General features: G+C 47.7%; 1 protein-coding gene across 2 annotated transcripts in view; it reads right to left on the reverse strand.

The window, feature by feature from the left end:
• Positions 1-4,920: 4,920 nt before the first annotated feature.
• The window catches only part of NEXMIF (neurite extension and migration factor), a 167,918-nt gene continuing 149,591 nt past the window's right edge, over positions 4,921-23,247 (reverse strand). The window contains exons 3-4 of one of the 2 annotated variants that reach the window (XM_066559284.1): positions 13,323-13,447; positions 4,921-9,690 (exon numbers count right to left, since the gene is read on the reverse strand). In XM_066559284.1, the coding sequence (XP_066415381.1) occupies positions 5,399-9,690; positions 13,323-13,398 (4,368 nt within the window). In that variant the 5' untranslated portion in view covers positions 13,399-13,447 and the 3' untranslated portion in view covers positions 4,921-5,398. Of the gene's footprint in view, positions 9,691-13,322; positions 13,568-23,247 lie in introns of those variants that run through there. The other variant, XM_066559283.1, reaches the window with a different exon arrangement.

Consider the following 23,247-nt stretch of genomic DNA (forward strand, 5'->3'; position numbering starts at 1 on the left):
GTGGCTTGGATCCATTGCTCCCAAGAGCAAGATGAGCTCCCAGAGCCCAATGAGAAGATGCAAGAGGAGGATGGAAGCTGCACTGGGACTGGGCAAGAGGATGGGCCGAGGTGGGAGCCAGCACAAGCAGGGCAGGGAGCCCAGGGGTGTGGGGTGGCAGCTGTGAGCACTGCCATGAAAAACAAAAATGCAATTGGAGAACAAGAGCTTGTATGATGAGGGATGAGGCAAAGGTGGGAAGTGAAAACTTTGAGGTAGTGACAGGCAGGTGGAGATGAATCCTAGGAAAGTAAAGTGCCGGCTCCTCAAGGAGTTGATCAGGAGGATCCCCTGGGAAACTGCCCTTGGGGACAAGGGAGCACAACAGAGCTGGCAGATCTTTCAGGATGCTCTTCATAGAAAGCAAGAGCTCTCAATCCCCAGGTGTAAGAAATCAGGCAAGGAAGGCAAGAGATTGGCCTGGCTACACTGGGACCTGCTGGTCAGGCTGAAGGGCAGGAGGAGATGCACAGGCAGCAGGAGCAGGGACAGATATCCTGGGAAGAGGACTGGGATACTGTCAGGTTGTTCAGGGACAGGGTGAGGAAGGCAAGGTACAGATGGAGCTGCATGTGGCAAGAGACATGAAGAATAACAAGGGCCTCTACAAGTGTGTCAGCATGAAAAAGAAGGGTCAAAGCAGGTGTGACACAATTGGCAGACTGGTAACAATGGATGAGAAGGCTGAGGAAACCTCTCTTTCCATCTCCCATGAGTGGGGGAACCATAGGACAGGGATTGGAGGAGCTAAGTCCCTCCCACTATAAGAAAATATCAAGTTTGTGACCATCTGAGGAACCTGAATATACCTAAGACTATGGAACTTGATGAGATGCATCCCAGAGGCCAGAGGGAATTGGCTGATGAAGTTGCCAAGCCACCCTCCACAGTACCTGAAAAGTCCTGGCAGTCAGGTGAAGTCTTGGATGACTGGAAAATGAAACCATTGAACCACTGCCCTGCCAGCCTCCCCTCTGTGCCTGGGAACACCAGGACCAGACCCTCCTAGAAACTCTGCTGGGGCTCATGGGGGACAGGGAGGTGACTCAGGACAGCCAGCACAGCTTCACCAAGGGCAATCCTGCCTGGCCAGCCCAGTGGCCTTCTAGGATGGAGTGACTGCATCCATGGACAAGAGAAGGGCTCCAGGTGCCATTTGTCCAGACTTCTGTAAAGCCTTTCACACAGTCCCCCACAACACCCTTCTAAACTGAAGAGAGATGGATTTGAAGGATGGAGCGTTCTGTAGATGAGGAGCTGGTGGGACAGTCCCATCCAGAGGGCAGTGGTCAACAGCTCACTGTCCAGGAGGAATCAGTGCTGAGTGCTGTCCCTCAGGGGTCTGTCCTGGGACCAGCAACGTGGAATAGCTTCACCAATGATGCAGACACTGGGATTGAGCCCCCTCAGCAGGTTTGCAGATGACACCAAACAGAGTGGGGAGCTTAACACACCTGAGGGACAGACTGACATCCACAGGGACAGGGAAGTGGGCCCAGGGGAACCTCAGAAGGTTCAACAAGGCCAAATGTGATGTGCTGCACCTGGAATGGGCAATCCCTGGGATCCACAGGCTAAGAATGAAGGGATTTAGAGCAGCCCTGCCAACAAGGACTTGAGAAAGAAATTTTTTATGAGGGTGGCGAAACGCTGGCTCAGGTTGCCCAGAGAGGTGGTGGCTGTCCCCTCCCTGGAAACATTCAAGGTCAGGTCAGACAGGGCTCTGAGCAACCTGGTCTAGTAGAAGATGTCCCTGCTTTTTGCAGGGGAGTTGGACTAGATGGCCATCAAAGGTCCCTTCCCACCCAAATACTCTGTAAAGATCAAAAGGGAGGAGGGCAAATGCTTGGCTCAAGGCAATGCCTAAATGTTGGGGTCAGGCAGCAGAGCGATGACCTTTTCAGACACAGGGAAGGGCCAGTGCCACAGCATGAGGGACCCAGGCTCTTTAACAGCTCCCCAGCAGAGATTTTTGGAGGACATGGGATGACCACCAAAGTTGTCAGCAACTGAAACGGCAGAAGGACTGAAGGAGAGCAACAAGGCAGCTGGAATTGTGATTAACACTGTTCTGGAACACCCAGCTGGGTATTCATGGATAAAACAGTTGATATGTTTCAGGCCTGATCTTCATGCCCTATTGCACATTCCTCACATGCAGGAAGTATTGCTATCCCATCCAGAACAAGGGGTTTTATTCTGAGTCCCATATTCATAACATTAACCATAAGGAGCACAGTGCAGGCCAGGTGAAATGTGCTTTCAACTGATGGTTCTGGGTCAGAAAGAAGGTCTGTGCCACATCCCAGCCCTGGGCCTGGCCTGTCTCTGTAAGAGCAGCAGCCAGAACATCCAAAGGAAGGGAGCTGCCAGACCCACTCCTGCAGCACGTGGGGGGAATGATCAAAAACTGGGATATGCCAACACCACAGCATTGGGTGGAGCTTGTAGTATTTGATGAGCCTGTGAATAGAAAAAAGAGCTGCTGGGGAAGCAGGGAGAGTGTGGTGGCTGCAGGCCAGCCCAGAGCCCAGGGATGGAGGCCTACCACAGCTCTTGTCTCCAGAGGAAATCCTGAGCATCTTCTGGATCTCCCTCCTGGAGGCAGAGCTGGGGTGGGACTCTGCATGCCATGGGGCACCAGGGACCACTCTCATCCAGAGCAACCCACTCCAGGCAACGCCAGCATTTATTCTGGGAAAAAATGAACTTACAGGATGTTTTTTTAATTACTAATTTTTTTTTCCAGAGTTTGTCCTTTCATCTGTTAAATAAAACACAATGCAACGACCAAGCTGTTCTCTCTGGGATCGCAGAGCTGAGCTGAGCTGCACCCCATGATCTGTAAGAGCTGAAAACATGATTCTAAACTAACACTCTGCATTTCCACTTTGATTTTAAGTGATCACTCTGCTTTTCTGCTAAATTAACTTAAACCAATTCTGCTGCTTTGCCTGGTGCATGGGTGGAAAAAAACTGACTTGGGAGGAAACCTGAGCCCAGTCCTGCTCTCTGTGTGACACCACATCTACGCCTGTGGCTGTATCAGCAACGTGATCTGTCCACTGCTAGAAAGGCTCCTCTTCCTCACCGCCTGCTACTGCATAAGGTGTCCAAGCCTCACATCCCTCTGCTCCCAATCGCTCCCAGGGCTCTTGCATATCAAGGCTTTTCATGAGAAATCAGCAGCAAAACGCACAGGCTCTCAGTTGCACAAGGAAAACAGATCTTTGTTGGGTTCCTTATTCTCGTGGAGGGCGAGGGTGTGGTGAGGAGGGTTACAAATAAGGCCTTTTGAGGATACATTTAGCATTCAGTACTTAACGCTGTCTTAATAAAGTCCAGTCATGATCCGGCCCTGATTGGTGAGATCACAAATAGCTCCATTGGTTGTATTTGTTTCATGAACTGAATCAAAGAAAAGGTTCAGAGTTGTATTTTAAATGAATGACTCTGCTTTTGAAAGTTCAAACTATATTGGCATGGCAAGGTTAGACATGGAGGAAACACCAAAGCCATGATGGGAGAGCACTTCTGACAGGCTCTGCATCGAAAATGTTTAAGAAACTATTCAAAGGAAAAGTGAATAGCACTCAATGTATGAAATGTATTAGTTCTGTTTTTATACCTATGTCAGAATTTATCCCAGGTTCTTATAAAATATATAAAACTGAGATACAAAGAATTAGCAATGTAACTTTGCATTTCAAATGATCTTCAGCTACAGGTTTTGCTTTAAGAAAACAGACACTTGAAAAGCAGCTGTTCTGTAGTCTCTAGATGCAGACACTTGAGTTCCTGGCAAACTTACCGTCAGTGGTTTTCTGAACTCCTCCACCATTGCAACTCTCTCCTATAATGAAACTCAACATTTCACTATTAAGTTTTTCTGCTCGTGGTTTCAAAGAGAGGACGTTACCATTTCCCAGCATCGGTTTCAAAGTTCCTTTTTTTCTTTTTTTTTTCCCCCCTTTTTGTTTCCTTTTTTTTTTTTTTTCTTCCCTTTATGAGCTTTAAACCACAGGGTGAATCCATGAAATGAGGTAAGTAAATTTGGCACACTTCTAGTCATGTCCATAAAACTTTTGGTAAGTTGTATCAGTGAACAATATCGTTTGTCATCGTGAGTTACAGGTGCTTTCGAAGGGGGGTGGTTAGTACTTAACAACTGGAATGTTTCTAGTAAAACCAAAAGGCATAGCTGCAGAAAACACTCACAACCCAATGTTGATAGAGAAGTAAAAATATATACAATACAGTCACTTGTTCATAGTTTGGCACAATTTTTTGTTGTTGTGGGTAATAGTGCATAAACTACTGTACAACAGTATGACTTTTAAAACAGTCTTTCACAGAGAATACCAGATTAGGTTTGCTTTCAAATAATAAAATTCCCACAATTTCAAACTCTTCATTTCAGCACTTACATTTCAACAGACCACAAGGCAGATTTCGAAAAGGAACCGATGGGGGAAAAAAAAGAAAAAACAACCGGGAAAAAAAAAATGGTAAGAAAAGAACCAAACATCAACCGTCTTTCTAGAAAAGGGAGTCTCTTCTTCAAATACAGGAAAACCCAAAAATGCTGTTTCTGCTTTAAGAAGAATGGAGTCTGATTCCCTGCAGGAAAAAATCAAACATTTGATGCCATCTTAGTTAGCTCGTCCGGAGTCACCACGACGGAGCGAACGCGCTAAAGGCGGGCGGGTAGAGAAGATGCAGCTTTAGATGATGCAGGTTAGGAGACACAACAGCAGAGGGGGCCAGAAAGCACTCAAAAATTGCCACACGTGAAGCTCAATTAGGAACGAGTTCTCATTTGCAAAGTAAAGAGCCTTTAGGTTTTGAGATCTTGGCTTTTGGATGCAGAACCTCTTTTTTTTTTTTTTGTGGTTTATTTTTTACAAAATGTTCCAAAAAAAAAAAAAAAGTCTTTCCTTGTCAAAATCATTAAAAAGAGCGTGTAATCTTTTTTTTTATTTTTTTTTTTAGTTTTTGTTTTTGTTTTTCCCCCAATAAATAAGTAATTAAAAACTGAAGAAGCCAAACAGCAGAAAAGAGTAGCCTTGTTAGTTTTTTTAACCCCAGCCAAGCCAGAAAATTGGTCATTCTTTTAGGTAGCTTGCAAGTCATAAGTATTTTCATGCATTTAAAAATAATAATTAAAAAAACCAAACAAACAAAAAAAGAAACCAACCCCAAAACCAAAACCAACCAAAACTGTAAAAGGGGAATGTCTTTTTTTTTTTTTTTTTTTTTTCTCATGCAAACTTTTGCTTTCAGGAAGGAAAAACTGAGGAACAGCAGGCCTAGCAGGTGGGAGGGAGGTTAGGGGCATTCCAGCCAGTTTGGTGCAGCATTACCTCAGTTTCTCAAAAGCAGCTGTCACGGGTGGGTCCTTGTGGGGCTGTTCGCGGTCCGTCCGCTTGATTTTACAGTTCTCATCCCTCAGTGATTTCGAACTGGATTTATGACGGTAGAGTTTTTTATGGGTAGGTCCATTATTGCCTAAAGTGCTCAGGTTACTATAGTTTTTATCAAAAAAGGGAGCGTGAATGTCTGTGGTGAACCCGGTGGAGCAGTTGGGGCGACCGGGGTCGCAGGTCACAGCTTTGCTGTTTTTGCTTGAGCCCTTGTTGTTCGACTTGTGGTTCTTCGCCGCCCCCGGCGAGCCACCGTTTGCCTTCTTCTTCGACTCTTGGGATGTCCCTGCCAAAATTTTAAGAGTTTTCAGTTTCAGGCTGTTGGACTCCGGTGACCGGAATATGTCTGGAACGCTGTTGTGGCTGACGGGCCCCCACAAGGGCTCAATGGAGGCCATCATAAACCTCTGCACATCGGCCATTCCCGACGCGATGTTGGACAGGATGTTGGAGGGTTCCTCAAACTCCCTCTGGTCGTCGTCCAGGAGGCTGGTGGCATTGCCCAGGCTGGCTTCTGACCAGCCCGTGCCCCCCTCTTTTCCCAGTGCCCACTCTCCAGAGAGCCCGTTGTGCTTGCCCAGCTTCACCCCTGCCGGGCCGCAGTGCTGAGTGCCCTCAGCCACGCCCTTGGTGGCCGTGGCCACGGTGCCCAGCTGAGTGACCACCCTGCCACCAACAGCTGGAGCCTTCTCACCATTGACTCCTGCTGCATTTTTCCCTTTCCTGGTGGATTTGGGTGCCTGCCTGGAGTTTTTCCCTTGCGGCTTATCGGTTCCTTTGTTGGTTTTGGGTGATTTTTTCCGGGTGGCTTTCTGGGAAGAGCTTTGGTTTGTACCCACATTCTTGCTGGATGAACTTTTCCTCTTCGATTTTGACACTTTGCTATTGGTGCTAATTTGACCAGATGGCTCATTAAATGTTGACAAGCATGGACTCTTTTCGAGAAGGCTGACAGAATCTTCATCGTTGAACATATGGAACTGGAACTGGTGATTATTTAAAGCAAACCCATTATCTGCCTGATCCTCGGTCTGCAGGACCCCACAGTTCCACTTGACCTTCTCGGAACTGTTGAGGGAGGCCTGGGGGCTCTCCTGAAAGCCCTTCAGGGTGCCCAGAGGCTTGGCATCAGAGCCAGCTATCTGTGGGGACAGGTTGGGAGTGTCTGGGGGGGACATCTCCGAAAGCGACGACTGGCGGAACCTATCAGGCGTGAAGTTGGAAATGTCTAAAAGGTCCGTGGACTCCTTCAAAGGGGTGATTTCATCTATGCTCTGCTGGATCACTAGCTTGGGACTGCAGTGGGCCAAGAAATCATCATTAATATCATCCTCGCCGTCCTTTTCACAAGACTTTAAACTTAAAGAACTGTAATTGCTAGAACTAACTGACAATGAACCCACTGAATCAAAACTAATGAGCCTGCCATCATCCGTACTGAGTGTACCTCGTTGGAAATGAAAGCGCCCCTCTCCATTATTGAAATGACATGACTGATAAGAATCATCAGACTGCACTTGTTGGCTATCCGGCATGTAATTTTTTTGGTATAGCAATTTGCCGCTATTCAGATTGACTTGAGTGTATCCAGAGGCGGGGAGGCCGTCCGTGCCCGGCGCGAACTCGCTCGGCATTCCGGCCGCCTCCGGCACATCCCCGGGGAAGTCCTGGCGCTCGCTGCCCTTGCTGGCCGGCCACATGCTGCCGAAGCCGCCCCGCTCCATCTCCAAGTGGCCGGGCGACTGCTGCAGCTCCGACTCGGAGGGCGGGGAGAGCACGCAGCTCTGCGCCGGCTGCAGGGACGGGAAGGGCTTTTCCGGCGGGACGATGCTGGGGAGCGGGTGCTGCTGCTGCTGCTGCTGCTGCTGCTGCTCGGAGGGGTGCTGGGCAAAGTACGGGATACCCGTGTTGCTCGACAGATCCGAAGCATCTAACAACGTCTGCAGATACCCTCCGGGGATCAGGGGTACATTGGTGGTGATATTAGCAGATGGCAGAGGCTTGTCTGAAGAGGAGGTGGATGGTAGGAAAGGAGAATTTTTAGCAACCTTATCCTCGTGGCACTCTGGGAGATGGGAGTTGTCTGAAGCACAGGGACTGTTTTCGTCCTTCAGACGCGCTGCGGAGTCCTGGTTTTCCAGTGCTGGGGAGTCCTCTGCCGTACTGGTGGCAGCTTTAATCTTCTTGCACTTCAACCTGGCCTCACTTTTGAATTTGATTCTGCGGAGCACTTTCCGCTCCGTCCCCTTGTGCTCCCGCTCCTGCGGTTTGCATTTCACGGCGATGCCCGCGATGTCGTGGACGTGCAATCCGTTGGCACAGCTGGAGGTGGCGATGGCTAATGCCGGCAGCCCTTTCAGGCCCACGTCCTCCTTACTGCTGCAGGGCTGCTTGTGATCAGAGGAGCAAGAGCCCAGCTTGTTCACTGATTGCTCGATGGCTTTAATTCTTTGAATCCGGTGCCTGTTTGCTAGCTTGCATTTTCGCTTCCGTGGGTGAGGGAGGAACGAAGCATCTGAGCCGTTAAGATAGAAATTCTGCTTGTGGTAGAGAGACGATCTGAGCAAATCCAGCCGGCTCTGCTGCCTCTCCTGCCAGAAGCCCTTCAGTGGGGCCAGCTTCTTGTATTTGCTGAGCAGCTCCTCGTTCAGAGTAACAGTTGTCTCGTTGGCATCCACTTTGCTGAGCTTCACCAGCATATGCTTCTCCCCTTTAAACCTGTTAATGATGATGTACTTGATGATCACGGGGGGCTCCTTGCGAGAGACTTTTCGCCGTTTCTTGGGGCACCACTCGTCGTCGTCCTCCTCCTTGGGCCCGTCTGGGAGCCACTCCTTCTTGTCCAGGATCTTCTCGTTCTCGATGGAGTCCACATCGTACAGGTAGTCGTCGCTGTATCGCACTTTCCTCTTGGCCCGCAGCCCGTAGTTCTGCTGGATGAAGGAGCCGGAGTGGTCCCGGGCCAGGTACCGGCTGCAGTCCTTGATGTCCCGCAGCACGTCGTAGGAGGACTCCGTGCAGGTGCTGTCGTCGCTGAACTCCCCAGAGTCCTCTGTGGAATTCACCGAGTCCAAGAAGTGGCTCCTCTTGGAGCCCACGTACTGCACCATCTCTGTGCTGTTGCAAGATTTATTTAAGGCAGCTTTCTCCTCCTCCTCGCCGTCCTCTTCCTCGCCGTCCTCCTCCTCCTCCCCCCAGATGATGCCTTCCTCGGATTTGAATTGAGAAGGGTCGGTGGCACCGCTGGGCCCCCTTTTCAGGGTGCTCCTGCTGTCCCTTTTGGTGCAGTTGCTGAACACGCTGGGGAAGAAGTTGAACTGGGCGTCCTCTTGTAGCGTGGTGGTCTTCTCCCGCACATTGTCCTGGAAAGATTCGTATCTAATCTTTAGGGAGCAGACATCACTTCCCAAGGTGGAATCGTCATCATCGAACATGTAATTGTCCACGTCTTCCTCAGAAAACAGATTTACAGAAAGCTCATTTTTGGAGCAGAGGTCAAGCAGCTCAATTTTACTTTCACTAATGAAAGATTCAAAATAGCCCCATTCCTGGTTGGGATTTGTTAGTAAAGGTTCCTCACCATTGCATTTGTCTAATAGTAATCCCTCATAATAATTTTTCTGAGTGGGGTCCTCTGAATCACTGTCAGATTTCTCTGCATCTCTTTTGTCCGCTGCCCTCGATTTATGCATAGGGAAGCTTAAAAGCTGGTCTGAAAGCAGTTGATCCCCATATCTCATGGTTTCTCCTGTGCTCATGCAGTGAATCCCTATATCAGAGACCGAACAGGTGTCATAATCCCTATTTATATCCCCCACTTTCAAGCTTATTCCCGGCTCCGCATCGATGCCGTCCTTGGATTCAATGAAGCAGCCCAGGCAGGTCCGGCTCGGCTGCATCAGGCAGTCTCCCGTCAGCGCCGACATCCCCCCGGGCTCCATCATGCTGAAAGGAGCCTTCTCGCAGTCGCCCGGCAGCGACCACGAGCTCATGCCCTTGGTCACGCAGGACGTCAGGGAGATGGCGTGGGCCGAGGAGTCGTCCGAGGCGTGCTCGGGGACATCGGTGAGGCGCAGGGGTGACGGGGGGCTCAGCAGGCACGGCTTCTTGGCCGTGGGGACGCGGTGGCACGCGGGGCCCTCCCTGGGAGCCGCGCTCAGCGCCGGGAACGGCGCCACTGCCTCGGCCGCGCTGCAGGGCCTCTCATCGGCGTCCAGGGCGTGCGACTCTGCGGGATGGAGCAGAGGGAGAGAAACACACAGGGGTTACCAACTATCCCCTATTCAGCCACAACCAAACTGCCCTTGGAGGTAGAAAAAGAGAGAGGGTTACAAAGGTTACCACCCTTAAAGGTTTCAGGCTCGCCACCCCGCTCCCCTTCTCCCAGTGACTTTTCCCAAGTGCTCCTTTGGGAAGCCCTTCCCAGCAATCCTGGATCCAGTGAACGTGGTGGTGTGTGTGGAAGGCAGAGGTAAACAGGCTGCTCCCTGCAGCCAGCTGGAAGAGGTACAAGAGTACATTTAAAACACGCAACGCATCCGCTCTTCCCCCCCTCATATCCATACGGTTACCTGGAAACTGCCTCTCAAACCTCACAATGTTATTAAAAAAACAAAACAAGCCTAATAAAAATGTTCTCATTAACATTGAAAAAATTAACAGGAAAGTGAGATTCTTAAAGAAACAAAGCACCCCCCCCTGCGGGGTCTGAGCTTGCACACACCTGAGCTGCTTTACTGCTCCGGAGTCAGGGAGTGATGGCTGATTTAAAAAACCCAGCAGTCTTTTTGTCACTGTCCACGCCAAGGGAAGGCAGAAGATAACACGGGGTTTAAAGCAATTATTGTTAGAATTATTGTGGGGTTTGCCATTCTTCCCTAATCGCTAAAAATGCCTTTTTAGTCATGTAAGGATTTTTTAATCTAAGGATTTTTTTAGTTTTACCTCGTTGCGCTTCTTTTATGGCAGAATAAAGTTATGAATGTACTTTTATCTGACTCCTGGCTCAACGGACAGTATGACCCTTGAAATTTAAATACAATGTCTTTTCATCCATGAACACGCTCTGGTATCTCTGTATTAAAAAAAAATATATTCCAATGAGTGCATTCATCCCAGCCAGAGAGCTCTGCCGACTCTGAGCCCGCTGCTTTTGTCATGGCTCAGGTCCCTCCTTTTTGGTGGCTCTGCTGAAGGCAGAGGGGTGAGAGCCAAAGCTTTCCAAGGAGGGACAAGTGCTTTAAAACACAACTGGAGCACCAGGACTTGGCATTAAATGGAGCATGCAAAGGGATTTATTTGGCTGCTGCGACCTTCCACTAGTGCTCTTATTCCAAACTGAGAGGAAAGTGAATCTCCTGCATCCTTGGCAGCCTGGGGAGGGGAGGTTGGTGCTGGCACAGGTACCACCAGCACAAAGGAAAGGCCCCAGGTGGGGAGGATGGAAAGGAACAGGATGCCATGGAAGGAGTGGGGTGCCTGCCCCACTCCTTCCAGGAGGAGATCAAAACCCCCCTCATTTCACTCCAGTAAGTTTTGTGCTACAGGGGCCTTAGGGATGGAGCCATCGGTGAAGCCTGAACAAAGCACAAACTACAGCTGGAGCCTCACAGCGCTCCCAGGACTTTAAACCTTTTCCCAAAGCCTCCCTAACTCCGCCAGAAGTGCAGTGCAATGCCTGTCATCATCTTCAACACATATGACTTGGGAAAGGCCAGACTGGCTTGCTTGAAAATGGTTAAAAAAAGGAAATAAATAAAAAAGCTGATTTTTGAGTCCCTCCCACCAGTCTTCAGATCAGAAATGCAGAGGTGGTATCTTTTTCCTTAAGCACCAAAACAAATTAACCAGTGCAGTTCCACTTCAGAAGTAAAATAAAATAAAAATCAGCTTGGAGCTGACAGGAAGCATGGAAAATTTGAGGATAAAAGAAGAATGTCTGTGAATGCTGTAAGACTCAAAGAAGGGGGAGGCAGAAAGCTGAAATTCAACCTCAAAAGCTGTGTTCAATAGGCAAAGCTGCTATTATATAAAATAAACCCTCTCTGGGTGTTTCTTTAGGTTTATACTTGTGTGAGTGAACTTAATTCTTGGAAAATACAAATGCCAAACCCTGATTTTCTGGGGCTCCATATCAGCCTAAAATCAGGCCTGTGTTCAAGTGATGCTCCAAGGGAATACAGTTCACACAGAAAATGCAAAACCAAAACTTTTCCCAGTTTCCCTCAGCATCCACCCCACAGCACATGGGCAAGGGGAGGTGGCAGCTCCAGAGTTTGTGCTGGCTTCTGGCCTTGGATTCAGCAGCAACTCCCACACAGAAGTGTTCAAACTGAAAGTTTAAACTGACAGAGGGGAGGCTGGGATGGGATGTGGGGAAGGAATTCTGAGCTCTGAAGGTGGGGAGGCCCTGGCACAGGGTGCCCAGAGATCCCTGCAAGTGTCCAAGGTTGGATGGAGCTTGGAGCAACCTGGAATAGTGAAAAGTGTCCCTGCCCATGGCAGGGGTGGCACTGGATGGGCTTTAAGGTCTCTTCTAACCTAAAGCAGTGTTATGTCTAATTAAAGCACATTTAAAGCCCTGTTTAATTGAATTCCATGGAATTGGTGTGAGGCTCTAAAAATCCCCTCCTTGCTGAGCAGGGCAGCACTGACTTTGTTGTCCCCTGGCTCAGACAAAGGGACCATGGCTACAAAATCCCTTTGCAGCTCCAGCAGCTGCAGCTTCACCCTGGGTAGTCAGGAAGGGGATGGGCTGACAGGGACAGAACCTCCCAAATTACATCCCAGGGGCAAACAAGGGTGAGCATGTGCATCACCTGCCACCAGCACCAGCTGTGGGGTCCTCATGGGCACCCACGTGGCTGGAGCTGCTCCAAGGTTTTGGCAAAGAACATTTGTCTCTACCAACTTGTACAGAGCTGACAGAAAGATCTGAACATATGTCAGAGGACCAAGTCCTTGACATCTAACAGGATCAAATTTATATATAAATAAAATATATCTATCTCTCTATCTCAAGATTTATGGGCCAATACAAAATGTAAAAAGCCATGAAATTAAACATAAAATACATTGAAGAATGAAAGCATCAGGCTCTGCCTCCCCTCTGCATTTACTGTGGCCAGAGATTACAGTCCAAATGACCTCAGAAAATGCTTGGAAGCTTATTTATTTCAATCAGGGTTTCAGACAGCTGAGCACTGTTACTCCTAATTAGTTATTCTGAGAGCAAATATAGAATCAATGAAATAGATACAAAGTTGGGCATTCTGGGAGGCTGCTGCAAGGGGCTGATCCCTCCCCACCTGGCTGCTGGCTCCCAGGAACACTGTGCAGAAAAGGGACTACAGGACAGGGAATCCCATGTGCTGGGTGATGGGACACAGGCAGGAACGAGCTCACAAATCCAACCTTCCCTTCCCACTCATTCCAGTTCCTTTCTCCCACCCAATCTCTAATTTCCCCCCAGTTTGTAGGGACTAAGTATCCTTCAGCTAAATCTTGCTAATATTGGATTGTAATGCCAAGAGAGGGGGAAATTCCCAACAGATAGAGGGGCTACAAAGTCCTGGATGACTTTTTCCTCCAAGAAACCAAATTAAAATCTCTAATTCAAACTGCATGTGCACATAAACATTTCCAGCCATGCACAGGTAAGAGCAGTTCTTGTTAAGGCCTAAAAAGGTGTAGATTTATGGCTGGAATGATTCCTGGGCAGAAAACACCCATTTACTCCCCTGCTCCACATTGCAGAGATACCCACAAACTGCTAATATTAAATGCACAAAAGGAATTAGGAAAATAAGTTGGCTTCCAAGTTGTCGCTGCTCCCTCATGTACCATAATTAAGTTCCTTACCATTTTCTTTCACCCCATTAATCAGGATAGTTTCTTGGTCTTCTGAGGCACAATCCTGCTCTTGTTGGTCATCCATCAATTTAACCTCTTTCTGTTCACTCCATGCCCCAGTGCATCTGGCCAACCTGCACATTTCCAGAAACACAACCACAGTCAGTGCAATCCCCAGGATCAGCTCAAGGAACCGTGAATAAAAAATAACAACAATAAAACACCCCCACACAGCCTCACACGCTGCCTGCAGCCTCCTTAAGAGGACAAATCCAATTTATTTAGGCTCTCAGCTTGTCACTTTTCCACTCCAAAAGCCAAGTCCCATGTATTTTCAGCAAGGTGAAAATGTTGTGTTATCAGCATTTCCTTCCCCCAGGTCCTGCTCTGGGAGGGGGAGAGGTGCTCAGCACCTCTGCAGGACCCTCCACATCACCCAAAATTGCTGTGCAAAGGCACATTAGTCATGTCCAGCCAGGAAGGGTCACCCATCTCCAGATGGACCAGTGCAGAGATGAAGGAGAGGACTCACCCCAGTTCAACAACAACTCTATGATGGAGCTGCAAAAACCACAGATGTGGAGTGACAGCTGCTCACCCTCACTGTCAGCCCTTCCAAGCACTGGCAGGCATGGAAAACTTCCCCAAAAAGCATTTTGTTGTGGAAAAGAACCTCCAGTGTCGCAGTTCACCATGGGAGCTCCATCCCTGGAAGCCCCATTGCCCAGACCCCCATGGCTGCCCCCAGTGGGTGCAGCTCCAGCTCCAGGGAGTGCTGAGCACTCCAGGCTGGTGGGGCTTCACCAGAGCAAGGAACCTGAGGTGAGGATCCAGCCCAGATCTCCCCATTCCTCCTCTGAGGGCCCCCCACCCTTCAAAGCCACCACCTGCCTATGGAGTGATGTGGCTGGAACCTGGGCAGGGCTGGCACTGGAGAACCCTCATCAGGGATCCTGACTGACAGAATTTCACCTCTTTGACTGCAAATCCAAATCAAAATCTATTTTATGCTCTTCTGGTGACTCAAACTCAATTTTTTCTCTCTCACAGAGCAGGTACTAGATTGCAGCATTGGTTTAGGTGTTTTTCTGAGTTTGGGTTTTTTTTTTTTTTTTTTTTTTGTTTGGCTTTTTACTTTTCACATCAACATTTGTCAGTGTCTGCCGTTCCCACAGCACTCATTGCCCTGGGGTTCAGCAGCCAAACTTCATTCATATTCAGATTTGCAGTGGAGTCCTCTTAATTAACGTGAAATCTTTACAACCGCCTTAGTAAGTGAAACCTTCACCCAACTTCAAGATGTTGTGACACCGAGAGGAAGATAAGAATAACAAGCATCAGTAACTCCATTCCTTTGCATATTTAGAGGAATATTTAACTAACCCCGAGAGTTTTCCTTTGATGCAAATCCCCATCTCAGAGCTCTCCAGCACCAGCCTGTTTGCTGGGGTGAGACCCCTGTGCTGCCAGCACCCTCCCCACAGCCTGAGCTCCCTCTGTGCCCTCTCATTGCTGACATGCTGCAGCAGGAGAGGCTCCAAAAGCCAGGCCAGAGATCAGAGTTATTTTTCCATGAAGGGGATTAATGTCTGAGTGTGGAAGGTGCTCTGCATCTGCCACTGACAGGCTGCAGCTTTGTGTCTCCTTGATAATATCTCCTGCCTGTTAAATGTGCCTTAATTAGGAGAAGTATTAATAAATTAAGTTTTTTAGAATATCTATTAATGAAAATATTAATAAAATATTGTCAGCCTCGGGACAACCAGAGGGGTCTCAGGGGACCAGAGAACCACCACTGGCTGCTGGGGAGGGGGCTGAGGTGTCACAGAGTGGTTTGGGTGGGAAGGGACATTAAAGCCCATCCAGTGCCACCCCCTGCCATGGCAGGGACACCTGCCACCGCCCCAGGCTGCTCCAAGCCCTGTCCATGAGGGAGGAGTCCATCTTTCCTTGATTCTGATGGATACTCAAGGGCCAGCCCTCATGGAGAGAGCAGGAACAGATGGGGGAGAGCAATGAGCACCCAGGCACCAAGGGAGAGTTCACACACCCTTAATCTCATAGTTTATGATTTCTGGGGATGTGTGTGCACAAGGGGGAGGGAACACACCAGGGATGCTCCTGGTGGAAGAGATCCAAAGGCTGGAGAAGACAATGAAGACAATGAAATGCAGCAACAAAGGGGATGTGCTTGGGGAGAAGCCTTTTCCTCAACTGCAGTGACCCAGAGAGCAGAGCTGAGCTCCAGAAAAAGCAGCTGGGAAGAACTGAGGAGGGTCCAGGTGGGCCACCTGCCCACAGGGTCAGACAGAGTGAGGTACAGATGGGACAGACAGCCCCAGTTTGCTGAGACCTGCTGAACAAGGGGACCTTTGGGACCAGTGTGAGACCCCAAAAGGGACGGGGAGAACCGGCAGCAACTGGGAAAGAGAAGCTGACAAAGGAGCTGGATGTGATGCAGAGCAGGAAGGAACAGAAGGCTGGGGATAACAAAGAGGAGAAGAACAGCTGGTCCCAGGCAAGAAAAACGAAAGCAGGAGAGGTCTGGGGGATAAGGGCAGAGAATACACTGGGTAGCAGGAGAGCACAGAACACAAGACTGAGGTACAAAAAGGAGAGAATACAAATTTCAGATGGTGGCAGGCACTGAAGAGAGGCACTGCTGGGGTCAGGATATTATGGAGAGCTGGCAGGAAGAAACTCAGGCACCAGCTCCAAGTTTGTGAACTTGACTGGAGCCAGAGTGGATGGAGGAAGAGGATGGTGGGTGGAAGGGACGTGGAGTCAGATGAGCTGCAGCCTCTGGAGGAGGAGGGCAGGAGCACAGAGGGGCTGCCTGTGCTTCAAGGACAGGCACAGCATGCTCAGGCACAGGGAAGAATTCAGAAGCACTTTTGCTGATTGCACCATGGACTTCAGGGCACTGGGCTGCTAAGATCACAGCTGGCAGCACAGAGTCATTGGCCAGCAAGGAGATGGAGGGGAAGGAGCAGCAGGAAGCAAGCAGTGGAGCTGAACAATAATCCAACTCATTTTAAGCACAAGATGGACAAATTAATGGACAGAAGGGCAGGATGCAGAGCTGTGGCAGCAACACCCAGGGCTCATTGACCTGGAGAAATCCCTTTCAGCCCTATTGCCCAGGTCAGGTGAAAGTCTGCAAGTGCCTCTAAAACCCCTCAGCATCACAGCTGAGGAAATGCCGCATTCCTCACAATTCCTGTCAATTTTCCTATTTCTAGTGCTAACAGGGCCGTACAAAACCATGTTAGTGATCAGCCCACATGCACACAAAAATGGAGCCTCTGCCACAAACCTCCTGCTGCCTTCCAGCAGGTCCTTCATCCAGGGGGCCAAGAAACCCAAAAGATGCTTTTGTTCTCTTTTAAAAAACCTCCTGAGACGCTCAAGAGGTGTTAAGGGTGTTGGTGCTGCTGGAGTGGAAGCAAACATGGCTGGAAAATGCTGTCCCAGCTGAGGCTGCACCAGCACAGTGCAAGGTCCTGGTGGAATGTCCCTTCACCAGTTCCTCGGAGTAAAACCAGATTATTTCCTGTTCTAGAAATTCCCAGAACTGCAGAATCCCAGAATGATCAGGGCTGGAAGGAACCCTTGAACAGAGAAGGAAACACCCAAATTGCAAAGCTACAAATCCTGGACACATTCCCTCACTCACCTCCAGTCACATAAATGATGGAGCTGCTGCTCACTTAAGCCCATCCAAACTTTAGGATTTAAGCATGTTCATGCTAACAGTGATTTTACAAAGACAAAAGGGGAAATTCCATCCTTTTAGACAACCAAAAAATTGTGTCTGCTCAATGGCTGCCCTCTACAAAGAGAGCAACAAGTTGCTTTGCTTCTTTGTCAGCCAGGAAATGCCCATTTTCTGCTGCAGCTTTTCTGAGTGGACGTTTACAAAGCACACAGGCCCATCACTGCTCTCTGTCAGAGCTGCCATGGGGAGGTGACATCCTCTTCAGCCTCTCCAGCTCCACAGATCCCCAGATGCCAGCCCAAGGAGGAATTGTGCCAAGGAACCTGCTGGAGAGGGTTCCTGCCCCTGCAGACTCTGCCTTGGGCAGCAGCAGTGATTTGGCTGATGGCATTTCCCAGCAGAACCAGGGATGGTCACAGGGATGCCCTGGATGCACTTAGAGGGGATAAAACAAATGAGTTGGTCATGATTGCCACAGAATCCAGTGCCTGGCCACTTAAATCTATGTATCTACATCTCAATATCATCTATAAATACAAGTACTTGTCCAGTGCTGCTTGAACATCACCTCATTCATATTCCTGGGTGTCACCATTACACCACAGAGCTCAATACTCTGCCCAGGCACAGGAAGGAAAATAAATCTACCAGGAAAAAATAAGGAACAGCCCATGAGCCCATGACTGGAAGCTCAGCTGCACACTGGGAATTCTGTGAGGTGGACAAGGTCCTGAGCTGTGGTGGCTGCTCTGGAATTGAAGCTGCAAGAGTGTTTCCCCTTCAAGCTGAATAGAAAAAAAGCCACTCACACCCAGACAAAACCCAACGTGCCAGCTCCTATTTACACACAGCTTCCACATCCTGAATGTTGTAGCTCATGAGGGAGATGGAGAGGAGGATCCAAAGTGAAGGAGAATCTTTTTATGGAGAAGTGGGGGAAGAAAGCAAAGAAGAAGAAGAAGCTGCACCTTTTTTTCCTGCAGAATTGTGAATAAGTGCAGGTGTTCTATATATGCAGTTGTATCTTTCAAAAAAAGAGCTTTAGAGAAATTAATTACATGTCAGAGCCTCTGACAGGTCTTTTAAGAATTGTGATACTTTTGAATGAAAACATTATATACTTAAAAAGAAATACCATGTAAATGTCTCTGAGATATTTACAGTCAGTGGAGTAATAGTAGGAGAGGATTCAGCTCTCCCTGTGCATGGGGGATGCTGAGCACACCCTGCTCCTCCCAGCCACGTCTCCTGCCCCTGCAGGACCTCAGCAACTGCTGCAGAAGCTCAGAGCAGAGCCAGGAACTGCCTGGGAACAGACCCCAGGCTCTCCCCAAAATGCTGAGCCACCTGTCTGTCTGTCTGTCTGTCTGTCCCCCCCATCCCTGAGCACCCAGCTCCTCTCAGCAGCAAGGACATCACACACCCCTCCTCCTGTGCTGCACTTCTGCACAGGACAAGAGCCTGGGGGTTTTCTGCTTGGTTGGATTTTTCTTGGGTTCTTTCCCCCCTTTTTTTTTTCCTCTTTAGTCCCACAGCAGGACACAGAACAGAAGTTCCCATGGAGAAATTGTGGTGAGGCACCAGAAGCCACAGCAATGGAAGGCTGGTGCTTCACTGCCCTGAAGGATGCTGTTTTCCCACCAGATCCTGAAATCCCCTGATCCTTTTTATTCCAGGGATGCCATTTGATCCTTGTTTTTTCACTATAATTCCCTAACTGGGGGATGCCAGTTATGCCATTTGATCCTTGTTTTTTCACTATAATTCCATAACAAGTCCTCAAAATTTTCACTTGCCAGCAAATGAGGGTGCATTTTAATGCTAACAGCACCTCTCTGAATAAAGCTCTGTTTCCATGAATCTACATTTCTACCTAGGCCAAGGGTCTCTGATTTTTGCTGAAATAAGGAAAAGAAAATGCAGAGTACCTGAGGTTTCCAGATCTGGCAGGGTCAGAAAGGTGAAGTTCCTAAGGAAAGGCACAGTGTGGAACCATCTCCCTCTCTCTGCCCAGCACCAAGTGCTGCTCCAGTCCACCAAAGGGATGTTGGACTTGAGGGTTCAGCTTTCAAAGCTCTTTTCCCAGAAAAATCTCACAAGGAAATTGCATCTCCCAGCAGCTCCCTGGGCTTTTCCTATCAATGATGGTGAACACACCAGAGAAAAGCCCAACTGAAGGAGAAATAGGAAACAAAGAAGGGTTTTGTGGGTCAATCCCAGCAGTGAGACATCTAAAACCCTACAAGAAGGTAAGGCCTGACAGAGCCAGTGTTAGCTGAGAATAGGTTCAGGTATAAATACAGATAAAAGCCTCCAATTAGGAATAAATCTGGAGGGGGGGGGATAAAGTTGATTAAAGAAAAAGGAGGTTGCAAAGAAGATGGAGAACACAAAAACCATTAAAATAGGAAACAATTTCAGAACTGTTGTGTTCCCAGAAGGTGCAAAGGATGGATGAGTTGTTAATATTCATAGCAAGCCTCCACTTTTCCTCAGCTGAAAGCAGATGCAACAATTACTGCAGAGCCCAAGCCCCAACTCCAGCAGACCCCCAGATATGATATTAAGAACAGGCTATTTAAAGCCAGCTCTCAAATAAATGACAGTTTCTGACCTTACTCTGGGAGGACATAAGGTGTGAGTGTTTCAAGACCTGTCACAAACAACTTAAAGGCAAAAGGAAGGAAGTGAACAAAATTACAGCCTTCCTGACAAAGCACACGTTAAATACCAAAGGAGCTTTCTCTGTAAATGTATTCTCAGCCATCAAGAGCAGCAGTGTATCACAAAGGGAAAAAGGTGGCAATTAAAATCCTGGAGGAGCTGAAACGCATGAGGGAACGTCTGAAATGTGGAGGGCTTCAGCATAATACTGTCCTGGGTTAGGGAAGGCAGAGCTGCCAAAGCCCAGGGAGGAGAGCTCCAAAATGCAAAGCAAGAAAGGGAAGAGTCAGGGGAGAATCACTGGAGAGCAGGGGAAGCTCGTGGGGAAATGGAGAACAGAGAGACTGAGGAGATGGAAGGGAAAAGGATGACCCAGGACCACAAACAAAGGCTGTGGCCTCAGATGAGCACAGCTCCACTCCACATCCCCACAGACAGTCACCAAGAACCTGAGGAAACCTTGATGATTCAAGGGAGGAAGAATTAAACATCCCTTTTTACCAAATGTGGGATGAATTTGCACATGGGGCAGGATAAGTATTTCTGTGGGAATAATGAGGGTGAGGAAATGCAGGAGCCCAGGAGGACCTCATGAGGGTTTCAATGAGTGCACCCCATTCTGAGGACAAGAAGCATAAAGAGAATTCCTGCCTAGAGCAAGGGAGGATGATTAAGAAGAGTTGCTGGGGTTTTTTTTGGTCATCCTCTCATATTTTATAGAAGTGGAAGGAAATGAAGCAATAATTAGTGTCAGCAGCTGCATAGTTTTGAAAAGCACTGGCAAGTGAGGGGGAGATTTTCATCTCCCGAAAATGAGTAAGAACACAAACTTTGGTTTAGCTGTGATGGCCAGAAGTAAAAACATTTCTAATTAATAGAATCACAGAATGGTTTGGACTGGAAAGGACCTTAAAAGGCCCGTTCCACCCCCTGCCATGGCAGGGACACCTTCCACCATCCCAGGCTGCTCCAAGCCCCAGTGTCCAACCTGGCCTTGGGCACTGCCAGGGATCCAGGGGCAGCCCCAGCTGCTCTGGGCACCCTCACAGTAAAAAATTTCCTCTTCATTCCTAATCTAAATCTCCCCTCTGGCAGTTTAAACTCTCTTTGTCCTGCCTGGAAAGCCTCTCTCCATCTTTTTTCAAAGCTCCCTTTAAGTAGCAGAGATGCCCAAAGACAGCCCATGATGTTGCTTTTTGCCTTTCCTCCTTAAAAGCAACTGTATTCCAAACATGTCGTTTTCATTCCATCTCTGCATATGAAGTTAAATAAAATCAGAAATGTTAAGGGCCTGGATTTCTGAGAAAATTAGAGTGGAATGATTGAAAACTCTAACTCTCATAAATCTGCAAAGGTTGAAAATTCAGCAGGATCGTGGGGTATTAACCTCACAAAAACACAAGGACTCTCCAAAGCTAATTATACATCACTCTGCTCTAAAATAACAAAAACCAATAAAGAATAGTTTGGGATGGAGATTTCTTGATGGGAAAGAAAGAATAGTTTGGGAAAGAATAGTTTGGGATGGAGATTTCTTGAGTTCATTTAAATCAAGCAGAATTGCTTCATTTAAATGAATTTTAAATGAACTTATTACCCAGATTCCCTTTCTGCTGCTGTATTTATGGATCCATTGACAAACCAGTGTCTGAAAAGCTTAACAAACTCTTCCTGTGAACCTCATCAGGAAACAGGAGAGGCCAAGGTCAAGTGCATTAAGATTACAGAAGCTGATGAAGAAAGGGGATGTTTCAGAGTCCCTCACACACTGGGTTTTATGAAGGAACTCAGCTGAAGAAGGGTGTGTAAAACTTTGTTTAGAGATATGGATTAGCATAGAGCCAAAACAGCACAAAGAGTTGGATTTCACAGGGACATGCTGAAGAAAAGTCTCAGTCCTAAATTTTGCCATTGCCTCTTTCCCTATGAGAAATATTCTCTTATTTTCCCTGTTAAAAAAAGAACACCAGGTTTAAAAAAAGAAGGAGGAAAAGAGGAATTTTTTTTCTATATGAATTTGTAATATATTAAAGTTTGGGCTAAGGAGGGTAATTAGGCTGGTGCCGGAGGAGGATGTGAAAGCTCATCAGGATATTTGCAGTAACCCTAGTGGGGTAAACATTTCTCTTTTCTAATATCTTCAAATTAGAAATTTTATAGGAGAAAGAGAAATTTTAACAAATCTCGTTTGTCTCTTATTAGCAATTAGCCAGTGTGGACTCCAGATAAAAAGTGTTAATTTCTAAAGTACACATAATTTTCATAAAAGCACGGATAGAAAGCCAAACAGCAGAGTGCTTGGCTTAGGCACAGGAAGGAATTAAGATGGAGCAAGGGAGGAAGGGCTCATTCCTCCTATGTTTTACCCAAAGAACTGGTTCAGGGAGCTGCTGTGCCCTTACTGTGGGACATGGAATCCCAGAATCCCAGGACTGTTTGGGCTGGAAGGGAACTCAAAGCTCATCCTGCTCCCATGAGCAGGGCCATGCCTTGTGCTACATCCCAGGCCATCAGCTTCAAGAAACTAAAGATTGCCAGAAAAGAGGCAACGGTGAGAAATCCCCCCAAAAAAGGGTGATGTTCCACAGGGATGCGGAAGACAAAATCCCCTTAGACATTATATCCATTTCTAGCCAGATCCTTTGAATATTTCTGAACAACTCCCAAGTTTCATAAGGATTTTTCCTTTTTATGTACATATAAATGATTGCACTGATAGCAGATGGGCCCTTCCATACGATTTCCTTTTTAAAACTTCCAGCTTCATGCAATTCCTGCATGTTCCTTGTGCTTGGAAAGGAATGCCTGTGCTTTCAGCTCCAGAGCACAAAGCTGGGGTTACTTCTGCTCATTTGGTTTTAAAACCTTTAATTACACAAGCAGGTAGCAACTCTCAAATACATCATCATCATCATCATCACCATTTTGCCCTGAGACCACCTCAATGCAGTGGCTCTGCCTGGCAAGGTGAGTTTAAAAGTGAGCCACACTTAGGGAAACATGCAGCACCTACTGCCTTGGGTTTATTTTCCTGAGTAGTTTCCTGCAGCTGACACAGCTGGACCACAGATTTTCCAGGTAAAACAGCTTCCCAGTCTCATCCTGTGATGTGCATCCCAAGGAGTGAATGCTCCTGACTATAAAGGGAATCAGGGGAGGTAGGAAATGATCAAAACACTTATCACACCGAGAAAAGAACTTATTAGGCCCGATAAGGAGTTGGAATTGATGACAATTATAAGATACCATCCATTTTTAGCTAATAATTCAGAAAATGGATGAATTATTTGAGGAATAATATGTGATCATTTATTTAAAGACTTATACTAATGTATACGCTGGAGGAAGCGGAGCTGAGGTTGTGGGAACACTTTAACACTTCCATTCCTGGGTGGTTCTTCCTTTCCACTCAAATGCAGAGATTTAATAGCACTGGATTTAGTTTGAGGGTTACAGGGCCCCTATAGAAAACATCAAGCCATTTGCCAAGGCTGTTTTATACACAACCTACTTTTCCTCCACTTTCCTATTCACATGTAAGAAATCCACCAA

Source organism: Molothrus aeneus, chromosome 14, assembly GCF_037042795.1.
Source record: "Molothrus aeneus isolate 106 chromosome 14, BPBGC_Maene_1.0, whole genome shotgun sequence".
In the NCBI taxonomy this organism is placed as follows: Eukaryota; Metazoa; Chordata; class Aves; order Passeriformes; family Icteridae; genus Molothrus; species Molothrus aeneus.